This window comes from Saccostrea echinata, unplaced genomic scaffold, assembly GCF_033153115.1.
Source record: "Saccostrea echinata isolate AGI-Se365-2 ecotype Australia unplaced genomic scaffold, CSIRO_AGI_Sech_v1 ptg000001l, whole genome shotgun sequence".
In the NCBI taxonomy this organism is placed as follows: domain Eukaryota; kingdom Metazoa; phylum Mollusca; class Bivalvia; order Ostreida; family Ostreidae; genus Saccostrea; species Saccostrea echinata.
Window position 1 is genome coordinate 35,695,436 of NW_026889750.1, and position 17,341 is coordinate 35,712,776.

At 34.2% G+C, this 17,341-nt stretch overlaps 1 protein-coding gene across 1 annotated transcript; it reads left to right on the forward strand.

The window, feature by feature from the left end:
- The first annotated feature begins 13 nt into the window (after positions 1-13).
- LOC133190595 (myotubularin-related protein 9-like) lies at positions 14-14,275 on the forward strand. Its single transcript, XM_061326291.1, has 15 exons — positions 14-85; positions 1,368-1,592; positions 2,145-2,313; positions 3,221-3,372; positions 5,826-5,954; positions 6,164-6,320; positions 6,937-7,041; positions 7,271-7,396; positions 8,869-8,971; positions 9,405-9,543; positions 9,953-10,037; positions 10,811-10,880; positions 11,157-11,256; positions 11,432-11,559; positions 12,174-14,275. The coding sequence occupies exons 2-15, from the start codon at positions 1,443-1,445 to the stop codon at positions 12,262-12,264; spliced, it is 1,704 nt and encodes a 567-aa protein (XP_061182275.1). The 5' UTR covers positions 14-85; positions 1,368-1,442; the 3' UTR covers positions 12,265-14,275.
- Positions 14,276-17,341: the final 3,066 nt, after the last annotated feature.

The window sequence follows — 17,341 nt, forward strand, 5'->3', positions numbered from 1 at the left end:
TTCCGGTGTATACTAATTTATGAAAACAGAAAAGAAGTAATTTGAAGTTACGTTTAGAAGACACTGTACTGTGTACGATTTGTTGGTTGGTACAACTGTCAAATCATTACTTATGTATATTTATATTCTCAGATAATCTTATGAAGCAAACCTATTTGAAACATTTCATTTCTTTTTACGAAAAAGCTAAGGCAAGGAATACTGTATTGGGGGAGGGGGGCATATATATATATTATATATTTGTGGCAAGAAATTGGTACTGTGTTTTGTACCCTTTGCAGGGCAAATAAATAATGTTCAGCAAAGCTTTTATTGGCAGGTAATTGAATGAACTTTATTAAACAATTGCTGTTACATCATACTAATATGTACATGTGCAGGTCCAGCACAATCTCTTGATTTAGCTATATAGCTTGAAATAGCTATATAGCTTTATCAAGCTATTCAAAATAGCTTGATAAAGCTATTTATATGCAGTTTTTCAGAAAAATGTTTTTAGTAAAAAACAGAAAGTCGCAAGTATTTGACTATTCGTATATGTACTATGGACTATCAAAACAACAACTGAAATCAAAGTTAGTTCTAATATTGCAGCATTTGAATACTTTTAAGCAAAAGATGTATTTCCATTGTTTGAGTAACTGTACACTACCTTGTGTGCGTTGAGGTGTGGATAAGTATGATTGCTTCTCATTGTACTGAATTATTACCAATCAGTTATCTTGATGACCATAATTGGCCTCCTTTATAATTTCATTGCAGAAGTAACTATATCATTTGCTTCATATAGCCCCAAAACTTTTAGAACTTTTAGTACAAAGTCTCTTAAGGAGACGCAATTTGATGAGTGATTTTTATATACATACATTATTTTCAGAAGAGTTCAAGGTTGAATATTATCACTGCAGCAAGATGCGACTTTTTGTGCATGCTGAGAAAATAACACATCTAAGAAAAAAAAATGTGATAAAATAGCTAAATCAAGCTATTCTGAATAGCTTAATAAAGCTATATAGTTAAATTAAGCTATATAGCTAAATCAAGAGATTGTTCTGGACCTGATGTATATTTCACAAACAACAAATTTTGCCCTGCAAAAGAGCAGCACTATAGTATTTAGATTTGTGCAGCTAGTGGTTAAACTTATATTATTTATACATACCATATGAACTTAAATGTAAATAATGTTTATCAAAATAGAACAACTACTAATTACAGAAATTTAATAGCATAAATGTACTAGTATTTTTGTGTATATGTATCAAAAACAGCCACATTCACACAGATTTTTCATACCTTTAAATTAAAATATTATTGAATATCTTTTAAACATGTTTGTTTTTGTTTTTTTGTTGTTGTTTTTTTAGAATTCATAATGATTTGTTAAAGCTGGGCCTGTGACAGATTAAGATTCATGAGCTGTCATTGAGACACAATTAATAATGGAGTTTGCAGAATTCATAAAAGTACCTATGGTAGACAATGTCACTCTGTACAGGCCATTCAAGGTTCCAGACAGTGGTACTCTTTGTATCACAGGCCATCATATGATATTTTCAACAAGACAAAAAGAAAATCAGGAAGAACTTTGGGTATGTTACATGTATTAATAGACATGATGAAATATTCTTTGCCTTGTCTTGATATATTGTTACTGTTCTGGTCAATAATAAACCATATAAACCAGTTAACCCTCAAAGGTACATGTTAAATTGCTTTCATTATATGTAATCAAGATTATAAAGACAATATACAATGTAGCAGCAAAATTTTGCTCATGCAGAAAACTTTTGTAGAAAATGATTTCGAAATATCTATTTGCACATTAAAATCATGTATCAATAGTTTGTGAAACCTAATTCCCATGAGTATGTTTAGGAAAACATCTTTCTTCCTGTACAGTTTCTTAGCTGGTTTTAACTGTTGCAGTTATTGCATACAAATTTATAATTTGTTATCTGTGACATTACTATTGCACTGTCTGTGACATTACTATTGCACTGTATGTACTCTGTTCTTCTGGTTAATATCACTTTAAAAATGGATGAATATATATAGAGATTAATAAACCATCTGCATTTGTAAAGAAATGTATAAATGACTTTTGAGTGAATTAAAACTGATAAGCTTTAATTCTTTCAAAGCTCTTGCATAGTGCAGTGGATGCCGTTGAGAAAAGAACAGCACTGCAGCCCAATGGCAGATTTTCCATTATCCTGAAGTGTAAAGACTTTAAATTGTTATCACTAGAATTTGATAATGCTGATGTTATGAACAATGTGGCAACATCCATAGAGCAACTCTCTAACATAGGTAAGTTACACATAGAGCAACTCTCTAACATAGGTAAGTTACACATAGAGCAACTCTCTAATATAGGTAAGTTATACATAGAGCAACTCTCTAACATAGGTAAGTTATACATAGAGCAACTCTCTAACATAGGTAATTAAGTGGCTCTTGCACAAGAACAATTTTCAGTATGGTTTTGTCAAAATGCAAGTCAGAGTATTTAATTGTCACAAAATTATGTACTATATTTGGAAAGGGTTTTAAAAAAAAATCAAGATTGGAAAATTAAAACATACAGTTCTATATTTTAAGTAAGTAAAGTTTTCTTTATACTTTTCAGCAATTTATTTCTGTCTTCAGACAATTACACAAAAGCATGTAAATTTTTCAGATATATATAAACAAATTTTCATTAGTTTATCCAAAAAAAAAAAAAAAAAAAATCAGATTTCAAAGAAAATGAAACTTAAGCACAAATTGAAATTGATATTTATTCACCGATATTTAATTCCTTTCATGAAAATCTATAACACATGATAACCAGTCAAAGTTTTTACCAATTATGCCATATTTATACATGTATTTTTTAGCTTTAGCTAAACTCACCTGCACATTATATTGAGATACAAACTAAATATATATATAGACTCATTTTGTTGTCATAGTACAGAAAAAGCTGCATCTCTTAGCTCTTTTTGTTGATAAAAAAATAATTCTCATTTCTCATTGTAGATATTCAGATACCGAATTTTACATCCCCTATTTTGCCATTTAGCTATATCATATCACGTTCATTTGATAATATTCAAACAGCTCTCTAAGAATCCTAAAGTTAGCCAGAAGCTTTTTACAGTATTTGCATGTAGTTACAATGTATAGTAGTCTGGTATATGTATAGATATGACACTAAATGAATATAAATTTGTAGATGATGTCACTTTGAAGTATCCATTCTTCTATCGAGCCATGTTTGAACCACTAGAAGATGGATGGCAGGCATTCCAACCAGAGAATGATTACCCGAGGTTTAAAGAGTGTGCTGATGAGTGGAGAGTGACCAATATCAACAGAGAGTATAAAGTAAGAGACAGAAATTTCTATTCAGGTCAATCTTTTTGCTAGAAAGTGATTGAATTAAAGGTTATATTTCTTAAATCCTTGCCCAGTGATGTGGGGATATAAAATATATCATGTCTGTAGGTTTTTCTGTTAATATTTCTCTCTTTTCTGAAGGTCCCATTTTGCATTTTGATCTTTTTTTAAAAAAAATTATTCAAGATTAAACTTTATGAAACTTCATACCCAGCTACATGTATATGTTGGCAAGAACAATATATTTGTGTAGCAAAATAACTTGCCCAAGGTCTTCTACGTAAGCCTTATTACTTGCCCTGACTTTTCATTTCGTTTATTTTCATGAATGCTGATTGATATTCCTTAATTCACTCATTTTATGTAAAGCTGCATGTTGAGACTTCAGAGCATTGCTACGTATGTAAAAGTTACACAAGCATGGTGTTTTTTACATAGACTGCAAATTATACACACTATTAAATTTGTATTTATCAAATTTTTTTGAACTCTGCAGATTTTTTCAAGCTTACCTTCATATGTATATTTTTTATTTACATTTATAGCTTTTTATTCATCTGGAATGATCAACTTCCCAAAACATATTCACTGTGACAAGAACATTATAAGATTGTCAAAGATTGTCACTTCTTTTAATCTTTTTCATTTCTATATTTTATTTAATGCTTATTATCTTTGTATTTAATGGATTGCTTCATGTTATTACCTAACTGCATTTTTACCTAATTACTTATAGTGTAATAACAAAGTTTTGATATGTCAGCAGTTATGATAATATGTAATAAGATAGTAAGGATCATAGCATGGTTTGGATATTGTAGATCTGCCCCTCTTACTCTTGCTTTGGATATTGTAGATCTGCCCCTCTTACTCTTGCGTTGGATATTGTAGATCTGCCCCTCTTACTCTTGTTTTGGATATTGTAGATCTGCCCCTCTTACTCTTGTTTTGGATATTGTAGATCTGCCCCTCTTACTCTTGCTTTGGATATTGTAGATCTGCCCCTCTTACTCTTGCTTTGGATATTGTAGATCTGCCCCTCTTACTCTTGCTTTGGATATTGTAGATCTGCCCCTCTTACTCTCACTTTGGATATTGTAGATCTGTCCCTCTTACTCTTGCTTTGGATATTGTAGATCTGCCCCTCTTACTCTTGCTTTGGATATTGTAGATCTGCCCCTCTTACTCTCACTTTGGATATTGTAGATCTGCCTCTCTTACTCTTGCTTTGGATATTGTAGATCTGCCTCTCTTACTCTTGCTTTGGATATTGTAGATCTGCCCCTCTTACTCTCACTTTGGATATTGTAGATCTGCCCCTCTTACTCTCACTTTTGATATTGTAGATCTGCCCCTCTTACTCTCACTGTTGATATTGTAGATCTGCCCCTCTTACTCTCACTTTGGATATTGTAGATCTGCCTCTCTTACTCTTACTTTGGATATTGTAGATATACCCCTCTTTCTTTCCCTTTGGATATTGTAGATCTACCCCTCTTACTTTCCCTTTGGATATTGTAGATCTGCCCCTCTTACTCTCCCTTTTGATATTGTAGATCTGCCCCTCTTACTCTTGCTTTGGATATTGTAGATCTGCCCCTCTTACTTTCCCTTTGGATATTGTAGATCTGCCCCTCTTACTTTCTCTTTGGATATTGTAGATCTGCCCCTCTAACTTTCCCTTTGGATATTGTAGATCTGCCCCTCTTACTTTCCCTTTGGTTATTGTAGATCTGCCCCTCTTGCTTTGGATATTGTAGATCTGCCCCTCTAACTTTCCCTTTGGATATTGTAGATCTGCCCCTCTTACTTTCCCTTTGGATATTGTAGATCTGCCCCTCTAACTTTCCCTTTGGATATTGTAGATCTGCCCCTCTTACTTTCCCTTTGGATATTGTAGATCTGCCCCTCTTGCTTTGGATATTGTAGATCTGCCCCTCTTACTCTCCCTTTGGATATTGTAGATCTACCCCTCTTACTCTCCCTTTGGATATTGTAGATCTACCCCTCTTACTCTCCCTTTGGATATTGTAGATCTGCCCCTCTAACTTTCCCTTTGGATATTGTAGATCTGCCCCTCTTACTTTCCCTTTGGTTATTGTAGATCTGCCCCTCTTGCTTTGGATATTGTAGATCTGCCCCTCTTACTTTCCCTTTGGATATTGTAGATCTGCCCCTCTTACTTTCCCTTTGGATATTGTAGATCTGCCCCTCTAACTTTCCCTTTGGATATTGTAGATCTGCCCCTCTTACTTTCCCTTTGGATATTGTAGATCTGCCCCTCTTGCTTTGGATATTGTAGATCTGCCCCTCTTACTCTCCCTTTGGATATTGTAGATCTACCCCTCTTACTCTCCCTTTGGATATTGTAGATCTGCCCCTCTTACTCTTGCTTTGGATATTGTAGATCTGCCCCTCTTACTCTTGCTTTTATATTGTAGATCTGCCCCTCCTACTCTCATTCCGTTATTGTTCCAAAGTCCGTGGATGATGACACCATTATCAAATCTTCACAGTTCCGTCAACATGGCCGCTTTCCTGTTCTAAGCTACTATCACAGACAAACAAAGGTAAAATAAGTCATTTAAGCTTTAAATTCACCATGAATATAACTAATATGAAATGACTTATTTGTAAGTGCAGGTTGAGAATATATATTCACCTGATCAGGTCATAAGTATGTCATTATTTTTGTGTCAGTTAATAAGTCTATTACACATTGATAGTTGTAATTTATAATTATCAATTGTTTGGTATATTCTGCTATTAAATGAATCAGGCTGTTATGATGAGGTGTAGCCAACCCTTGACAGGACCAAACAACAAACGCTGTAAAGAGGACGAAAAACTGCTGAATGCTGTCCTAGGAATAGGAAGAAAAGGCTACATCATTGACACAAGGTCTCAGGCAGTAGCCAGAGCTGCACAGACAAAAGGTAAAATAACATAACTGCAGGACAGACAACAGGTACTGTACCATTACTGTTGTACAGACAAAAGGTAAAATAACATAACTATACAGGACAAACAACAGGTACTGTACCATTACTGTTGTACAGACAAAAGGTACATGTACATGCATGTATTTAAGAGTGCAGCTGCATAGATAAGAAGAGTTTTGTAAGAATACTGTTGCTCATACGAAATGAGTATGAGAATTATCTTTTAAGATACTTGCATTATTACTGCACAAATGAGAGGTTGTAATATAGTGTAATATTACTGCTGCACAGACAAGAAATAACATGTTATATAACTTGCTAATGTAAGATATGTGCATACAATGTAGTTTATTTTCAGTTTATTTGAGAATAATAAACAGATAAATTGATATAAGCATTCAGAACTGATCTGAAGAAACTGCAAAGAGTAATCTATGTCTGTGTTAAACAGACTAAAACTTATCGATCTCATATTACATGTAATTAACTTAATCAAATATAAACAAAGTAGTAGATAAAGAAGAAACCTCCAAATAATCTAAAGATTCATAAACACTTGATGAAAGTCACTTGTACATGTTGTATGAATTGAACTTTGACCTTTCTGTAGGAGGAGGTTATGAACCTGATGCACACTACTCACACTGGAGGAGAATTCACCAAAGTATTGACAAAAGACAGACATTCCATGAGTCCTTGATCAAACTATTGGAAGGTGTGTCCATATTAATTACAAATAAATGAAGCAAGTTTACAAAAAAGAAATAATGATGGAACATTCACTCTTTTAAGTTTGCTTTTAATAGGGCTTTGGTTGTAAGCATTCTTTTACTGTATATCCACTTCTTATGGAGAAATAGCTTAGACAGTATTATAGTAAAGTTTGAAAACAGTTCTGTGGATGACTGATGTTGCATAAAAATATATTTCCTGAATGATTACAGCATGTACTGATGATGGCTGTAGTATGGATAAATGGTTGTCAAAGCTGGAGTCCAGTAGCTGGCTGTCTCATGTCAAGGACATCCTGACCTGTGCTTGTACAGTGGCACAGTGTATGGATTCAGAGGGTAAGGTCATACTGCCTTGACTATCACCTACAGTACTGACCTATTCTATATGTAGCAGGGTAAGGTCATACTGCCTTGACTATCACCTACAGTACTTACCTATTCTATAAGTAGCAGGGTAAGGTCATACTGCCTTGACTATCACCTACAGTACTGACCTATTCTATAGGTAGCAGGGTAAGGTCATACCGCCTTGACTATCACCTACAGTACTGACCTATTCTATAGGCAGCAGGGTAAGGTCGTACTGCCTTGACTATCACCTACAGTACTGACCTATTCTATATGTCATACTGCCTTCGCTACCACCTACAGTACTGACCTATTCTATAGGTAGCAGGGTAAGAACATACTGCCTTGACTGTCACCTACAGTACTGACCTATTCTATATGTAGCAGGGTAAGGTCATACTGCCTTCACTATCACCTACAGTACTGACCTATTCTATAGGTAGCAGGGTAAGGTCATACTGCCTTGACTATCACCTACAGTACTGACCTATTCTATAGGTGGCAGGGTAAGGTCATACTGCCTTGACTATCACCTACAGTACTAACCTATTCTATATGTAGCAGGGTAAGGTCATACTGCCTTGACTATCACCTACAGTACTGACCTATTCTATAGGTAGCAGGGTAAGGTCATACTGCCTTGACTATCACCTACAGTACTGACCTATTCTATAGGTGGCAGGGTAAGGTCATACTGCCTTGACTATCACCTACAGTACTGACCTATTCTATAGGTGGCAGGGTAAGGTCATACTGCCTTGACTATCACCTACAGTACTAACCTATTCTATATGTAGCAGGGTAAGGTCATACTGCCTTGACTATCACCTACAGTACTGATCTATTTTATAGGTAGTAGGGTAAGGTCATACTGCCTTGACTATCACCTACAGTACTGACCTATTCTATAGGTGGCAGGGTAAGGTCATACTGTCTTGACTATCACCTATAGTACTAATCTAGTTTATATGTGGCAGGGTAGACTATCACCTACAGTACTGACCTATTCTATAGGTAGCAGGGTAAGAACATACTGCCTTGACTGTCACCTACAGTACTGACCTATTCTATATGTAGCAGGGTAAGGTCAAACTGCCTTGACTATCACCTACAGTACTGACCTATTCTATAGGTAGCAGGGTAAGGTCATACTGCCTTGACTATCACCTACAGTACTGACCTATTCTATAGGTGGCAGGGTAAGGTCATACTGCCTTGACTATCACCTACAGTACTGACCTATTCTATAGGTAGCAGGGTAAGGTCATACTGCTTTGACTATCACCTACAGTACTGACCTATTCTATAGGTAGCAGAAGCTGACGAACATTCTTCTTTGTCAGCATCAGCTCTAATTTTTGAGCTAATGATATCAATAAAAAATTTTAAAATGATACCATTGATTTTCACATGAAGTGATAAAGATAGAAATGTGCAAGAGTGTTGATTTTTTTTTATAGGAGCCAATGTTCTTGTACATGGATCAGAAGGATTTGACAGCACACTTCAGATTACATCTCTAGTCCAGATAGTCCTTGATCATGACTGTAGAACTATCAATGGGTAAGACTGTTAATATAATGCAAACTCAAAAACAATGGGAAGGAATACATTAAAACCTGAATTAGACGACATACTGTTTGTATAAGTAATCAGTAAATAAAATTTGGAGAGTGTAAAGTAAAAATGTAGTTCTTCAAGTTTGCTATGCATTTACATTCAAACCTTATTACATGTATTTCTAACTCGATGGTACTGAGAAAATACTTCAAGATATTTGAGAATTCAATATATTCAAGGTAAAATATATAAGGAATAAGTGTTTGGGACCCCCAAATCACTTTGAAATATCCATAGTATTCTATAAATCAGCTTTCAAGATACCAAAGTTCAACTGTATATGTCATTCAGGTTTCTTGTCATAATGAGTCATCAAAAGCCTCAGGCAATTTGAAAACTAAGATTTATTTACATGTCTATCTTGTTTCTTGCTCAGATTTGAGGCTCTAGTGGAGAGGGAATGGTTACAGGCAGGACATCCCTTTAATGACCGCTGTACCAAATCAGCCTTTGCAGTTTCTAAGAACAGACAAGAATCCCCTGTTTTCCTCCTTTTTCTAGACTGTGTCTGGCAGGTAAAAAAGACAAACTGGGTCTAAAAGCTTAAGTACTGATTATAATTACCATGTCTTGGAGATGTAAGATTGAAGATTTTTTTTTTTGTACATTTTATTTGCTAGTTCTTATGTCCACAAAATAAAACATGGATATAAGTATTCTCTTGAACTAAAGGAGATCAGGTGACTTTGATCGGACTTAGAGATGAATGGTCAAATAAGAAATTATTATTGCCTGAAGATCTAAAATTGCATTCAGAGACACACAATTCTTTTGCATCTTAGTTGTTATCTACTCATTCTGTTTGTTTTGAACTTGGGCTGAATGCTAAAATCAATTTTTCTTATTAAAGTTTAACACTTAGTGTATATACATGTATCCCCATGTGGCTTCATTCCCTACTAATTTTAATCTTACTGGTTTTAGATATGGCAACAATTCCCTTGTTCCTTTGAGTTTAATGAGGACTTTTTAATTGAATTATTTACTCATGCCTATTACTCGGACTTTGGTAAGTCTCATAAATTCAATTCGATTTATGATATACTGTAAAAGCAGAAATATTCATTGGGGATTTAAAGCAATATGAGCTGCAACTTTGATGTCAGAAATTTTTGTTGCAAAATTGTAATTAAACATTTCTAGGACAGAAAAAATAAAGTTTATAAACTTTTGTTGTTCATATTTATGACGGAAGAACTATTTATAAGCTCTGATTGAAGTAAAATTACATTATTGTCGTCCTGTACAATATTGTTTTCTTATATAATGCTATATATTTGATTGTGCAGAATCCTTTACCTGAAACAATTTGATACTTTATTTCTGTCTAATTGATCAAAAAAGTTTAATTTACACATAAATTTATCATAATATCACATTTTAACAGCAAAATAAAATTCTCAAAAATGCAGCTCATATTGCTTTTATTTCATTGTTAACAATTAGCAACGAAATTAAATCCCACACAAAATTTTTATATCACTATATATTGAATAGTGTTACTTTTGAAACAACAAAATTTAATACCCATGAAACCTTTTTAGATGACAAATCAATGAAATTTTATCCCCATGAAAATTTGTGCTTCTACAGTATTAGGTTGATAGTGTTTAGTTATTAATTTATAAGATGCTCAGATAAGCAGGAGTTAATAATGTAAAAGGTAAAATTAATACATTTAGGATGGAATAAGTATCACATATTTATCTTTTATTAGTTTTTTATCTTTAAGTTTCCATATTTATAACCTGTGTTATGTACATTGATTGAGTATATTTTTAGGAACATTTCTGTGTAATAATGAGAATGAAAGGAAGAAGTACAAGTTATCAGAAAGAACAGTTTCATTATGGTATGTTCTGAATGGATATTTATACTGGTATTGAGGTATAGCATTTTATTATTAATAAATTTATGTATTTGTATTTTCAGTCTCCAAAATTCAAATAACTTTCAGACTCTCTATACATGTAATTTTTAATTTGATGTAGTGATCTATCAGATTTTTTTTGGTGAGAAGTTTCTGTTATCTTGCTCCATCTGAGTTGGCATCTAAGTATGAGCAGGTCTTTGGACGTAATGGACGTTAACATCTTTGGATGTAATTTTACATCTGATCTTTCTTTAGGACATATTTAACAAGACCAGAAATATTAGAGCAGTACCTAAATCCAATGTATGATCCTAATCCACATGTGATCTGGCCATCAGTAGCACCACAGAGTCTTGTAAGTATAAATGTATAGAGAGGGAGATAATAGTGGATATCATAAATACCTTAATGATCAATTTTTTGTTTGCCTATAATGAAAACACGTAGAGTAATAATTGGTATTAATTAAAGTAATTCATATACCTGAATCTTTTTGTTAAGTATTAAAATTAGATACATTGTATTTCTAGGGTCTGTGGACCAGTTTGTATCAGAGGTCTTATGTGAATGACAAGAAACAAAGGGAAGCTTGGAAGGAAATCAGTAAGATCCAATCTCATGACAAAGAACTGAGATCCAGAGTTGCTAAACTTAGAAGGTATTAAACAATCAGTGTGTTCAAATCCAGGTTATGAAGTGCTGTTTCATATCTCTATTCTACTAACAAGCAGTAAACTTCAAAAAGAAAAAAAAAAAGGGAGCCAAGATTGTTGTCTTTTGTGATGTCTGATAAATGACTTTGTAGTTAAAAAGATGTATTTTGTAAATATAGTAGCATTCCTGCTACATGTAGTACAATGTAAGTGTGAAGCTCATGGTATAATGGTCATAGGTGTTATGCCAGTAACCCAAAGATTGCTAGTTCAAGCCCCACTGTGGGCTCTTGATTTTGTGTGTTGTGTTCTTAAACAAGGCACTTTATCTGCATTGTCTCACTCCACCCAGTTCCAATGACTACCAGCTTACGCTGGGGGTTAACCTGCGATGGACTGGTGTCCCAATCCAGGGGGAGTCAATGACTCTCATCCACTTTGCACCAAAAGAAACCAGGTACAGGCACCGACCTTATGTGCCTCATGGCTTAGAGAAGAATTTAAGTTTAACATGCTAATATTACTCAATAGTGTAATGATTTTCAGCCATAACTTTTGCAATGTACTTAAATGACCTGAGAGTACATATGTATAAAGCCTACCTTCCACTTAATTACAGGCTATTGGCATCTCTTGAGAAGGAGGCGTTATCATCAGGGATGATCTTACCAACAGAGTTAGATGAAGACTGCACACTGGAGGAGGCGTAAAGGAAGTGACATGGACATAAAATGCAATAAGACACGGGGGAATCTATCTGTGAAGGGATATGTGCAATACATATAAGGACTGTGTAATAACAGTATATGTATAATAACAGAAGGTTCTTATGTTGATATAATAGTGACCTGTTTATCTTTTTTAGATAAATACATGTTCATTATTGATGCTTTAAAGACTTCTGTTTATGTTTGGGAGTCATACGACTGTACATTACATTCCAGATGACTTTCATATGAAAAATCTATGTTTTGATTCAGCAAAATAATGTGTTTATTATTTCATTTTAACCTGCCTTTGCTGCAGTAGTGTTCAATATTGATTATTAAGCATCAACACTGTAAATATCAGTGCTCTATACAGCTTATATTTTTTCTTATGGTTTTAAGTTCTACTGGTCAGAGACCAGAAGAGCTTATACAATAGTAAGGTGTCCGTCGTCTGGCCATCTAGCTGTCTAATTGTCTGTAAACAAATTTTCAAAATGACACTCCTCCTACAGTTTTGTTCCTATTTCAATATAACTTGGTACACAGGTAGATTACATAAAGATACATTATTATATACATCAGTTTTTGATTTCAACAAAAGGTGTTGCCATGGTAACTAAAAAAAATATCATTGAAATCATTTCAAAATGCAACTCCTCCTACAGTTTTGGTTCTGATTTCAATGTAACTTGGCACACATGTAGACCACACTAAGATACATAATTCAAAATTCTTTGTATAGGTTTTTAATTTTGATGAACAATGTTGCCATGGTTACTCAAAAAAATTCCTGTGAAATAATTTCAAAATGCTACTCCTACAGTTTTGGTCTGATTTCAATTTAACTTGGCTCACAGTCATGTAGACTACACTAAGATGCATAAATCTATATATTGTTTTTTTTTTTTTTAAATTTTGATGAACGGTGTTGTTTTGGTTACTCAAAATAAAAATTTCTATGAAATAATTTGAAAACGCCACTTCTCCAGTTTTGGTTTGATTTTAATATAACTTGGCACACAGTAGACAACATTAAGATACATAATTTTATCACATGTTTACTTGATCCTTTTTACAGTGCACATAGCTTATAGGATATTGTTTTCATATCACAATGGTTTTTGAGTGAATTTGATCAAGTCAAATATGTTGGATTTACAAATATAAAACAGTGTAAAATATGAAAAAACTATATGTAAAAAGAATCTCCCATGGTTTGTGGTTAGATAAATGATACTCTTCCTACAGTTTTGGTCTGATTTCAATATAACTTGGCACGCAAGTAGACTACACTAAGATGCATAATTCTGTGCATTGGTTTTTGATTTCAATGAGCGGTGTTGCCATGGTTATTATAAAAATTTCTGTGAAATACTTAAAAACACTATTCCTCCTACAATTTTGGTCTAATTAATATTTAAATATCAATTGGCACTCATGTAGACTGCACTAAGATGCATTACTCAGTGCATTTTTTTTTTAACATTGGTGAATGGTGTTGCTATAGTTATTGAAAATAGAAATTACTGTGAAATACTTTCAAACTGCGTCTTCTACAGTTTTATCCTGCTTTCGATGTAACTTTGCGCACACATAAACTACACTGAGATACATAATTCTGTATATCAGTTTTTTATTTTGATGAATGGTGTTGCCATGTTACTACATGTTAAAATAGAATTTTTAGTGAAATTCTTTCAAAAGGCTTCTCCTCCAACAGTTTTAGTCAGATTACAATAAATCTTGTCACAAAGAGACTAAACAAGGACTATTATTCTATTTATTACTGTTGTATAGTTGCAAGTGCTAATTTACGCTCCCTTGTTTTAAGTACATACCAGTAGAGCTGCAGTCTCATCAGAGACATCTGGGTTTTTTTTTTTTATTTACATCATTGCTCATTTTTTGCATGAAAGTGCACCTGTATGAATTTGTTTGTTATACCTAACTTGTTAACAATGGTTTATACAATCACCAGTTATTTTGTTAAAATAAATACACTGTAGTATGATTTTTATGGCTTGTTTCATTCTGCAAAATGACAATTGCTAATAGAATCTACATCCACACTGTTTAACACCTACTACCTAGGTCACATTTAAGCTGATGATCGGGCGATCAAATATTTCTCGTATCATGATCGGCTGAAAAACATGATCGGCCGACACTGGTATCGGGCGACGCGGAGCAGTCACATTAATTTCTGGGAGCACCGATAATTTTCAAAAATAATTCTAAGTCGGCCAACAGTCGCCCGATGATCCTTCGCTAAGCCACAGTTTGATTCTACAAAAAAAAAAAAGTTTTCCAGCACAATAGAAACAATTCAGAGAATGTGTATCTCCCGCGTAAGGGAAAAAAGAAAAGGAATTGGAAGAACTGGAAAAATTTGCAGATGGAGAAAGAAAAAGGTCAGCCTTGGTCTTTAAGCATTTGGCTTTAAAGTCAAAGAAATTCATGAGCAAAAGTTTCATTGCAAAAGCTTACAGAAAAACTAAAATTATTAACGAAAACATATATATGCAATTTATATTTCTGACCTTGACCTTTGATTTTTTGACCTCAAAATCAATGGGTTTTTTTTTTTAATTAATTGATAAATTATTATTATTAATTTTAAAATTATTATTATTAATACAAGGTGAATATTTGAAAATTTTCACGTGTATATACTTCATGAAAATTATTGTGAATAAGGCGCAACCGAGAGTAACATTGGAAGTACTATTGTCAACCGAAGCAGTCGCCGAGGTTGACGATGGTTTTCTTGGAGTGAACATTTTCAATGTTGCCCTCACCTACATGCAATATTTGTTATCTTATAGGGAATTTATAACACAAATGCATATTATTATAGTGAACTGAGCACGCATAAATTAATGGGCGAACAAGGCGTATAAAATGCCTCTAGCTTCAAATGTATGAAAAGAAGAAAAGTTCAATTTGTGAATTAAATATTTAGAGCGAAGTTGTAATTATTGAAAAGTATGGAATAATGACCAAAAAACCTTTCTGTGGAACAATTCTTCTGTGAAAAAGATATTGTTCTATGGTTAAAAAATATTATATAAGGATACAAGCGATGAAATCCCGAGTTTCATTTTATTCTTAGAGACTGACAGTACTTATCACTAAACATCTTTTGTCGCCCGCGTGGCGCAGTGGTAGAGCGCTTGGTCTAGAGTCGCGAGTTGATCCTTACATTGTAGGTCGCGGGTTGGAATCCCACTGCGGGACGTGGAGACCGGTCCTTCGGATGAGACCATATAAACTGAAGTCCCATGTCGCAGTAGGTGCTGGCACGAAAAAGATCCCGCACTGCTCAATGGCCCTAAGTGCCGAGTATACTAGGTCAAAATTTGTTGCCCTCCACCAGCAAGTCTCCATATGAGTGAAAAATTCTCGAGAAGGACGTTAAACAACAAACAAACAAACTCATAACAGGAAACTGCTTTTAAATCTTGATTGTCATATATGACTGTTGATTAAAATCCACTCAATTTTGACGCCACTCTTGTTTTTTGTTGTTGTTGTTGTTGTTGTTTTGTTTTGTTGTTTTTTTTTTTCAGGAATGGAGAGTAGCAAATTATATTTAAAACGGTATTTGCTATGTTCAAATTCTCCTTCCCGTGCCTCTACCGAGGAGAGAACTTAGAAAATTTCATTATTAAGAAAAGAAATATATTGGTATCGCTGAGAAGCGATCTCGATACCCTCACTAGGTTAGTCAGACACTTATCATAACAACTAGAGTGTTCCAAGGAACGCATGTGTCGCCTGCTTTGTAGCTCCACTAAAGTGTAAATAAATTTAAGGATGGTCAGCTTTTTATTTACTATAAGCATGATGGACTGACAGTTCATGCATTTGCCTGCAAAGAAAAACAATGGCATCCATGGATATTATAGTATGAATCTGAATAAGTGATAGTAGAATCTGACAATCAGAGAAAATATATGGTTCCATAACCCTCAACCCAGATAACATGACTATGTTGGGCCAACGTTGTTAAATGGTTGTACAGTTGGCCAATGGTTGGCGTTGACTAGACAACGTTGGACCAATGTTACCATGTCAATCTTTCCTGTAGTAGCCAACTACGTTGGGATTCCTACGTTTGCCCAACGTTGGTCCAACATTAAAAAACTCCTTTTTGCTGTATTTTCTACAGAAGCTGGGATTCTAAATTAAGTTGGCCCAGCGTTGGCCCAACGTTTGTAATGCAACCTTAACAAACTTGATTATTTAATCTGGTAACAGTATGTTTGGCCAGTGTTAGCATGCGTTTTCTTTAAATTGGTCCAACGTTGTCCCATTGTCGTACTGCGAACTATAGGACAACGTGCATATAAATTGGGAGTATTACGTTGGGCCATTGTCGGCTAAATGTTTGCTAAGCCATTTAAAAGATGCATGGTTATTTAAGCTGGTAACAGTATGTTAGTCCAGCGTTGGCCCAATGTTAGCATGAACATGGTCACTGTGTGCTGGGAATGTAATTAATGTCGGAAAAACGTAAACCAAAATTAAAAGTCATTATTGCAAATTTTGAAGAAATACTAAAATGTGCAGGGCAGGAAGGGGGTATATTAATATGTAACTCAGTGAGACACTTCCAAGTAGTGGTCTGCTGGATTGTGACTCTTTCTGATTGTATTTATACAGGTTGGGTACATGTAACAGGGCCACTCCCCATAACCTGTGATGCGCTATGGACCGGGAGGGAGTTAATCCTTGGAAAAGTAGATCCAAACTGGAGCTTAATGTCGAAAAATAAAGGAACAAGAAAAAAATTAACTTTGGCCAATCTGGTCAAGGGCAGAGAATTAGAGAAGTTGTCCTCCATACAACGATCCCGGAGTTGACAATCAATTTAATCAGTAACTGGATAATTATAATTATATGAGAGAAAAACAATTTTTATCAGAAGCGGAAAACCAGCATTATTTTTTTCATAACACATTCATCTCACTATCGAATCTGTTGACAGATGGTGGATTTTTAAATTAAATTACTTTATAACACTTTACTCGCCTTACTCTATCTCCTTATATGTTAAATACTACTGATATGTTAA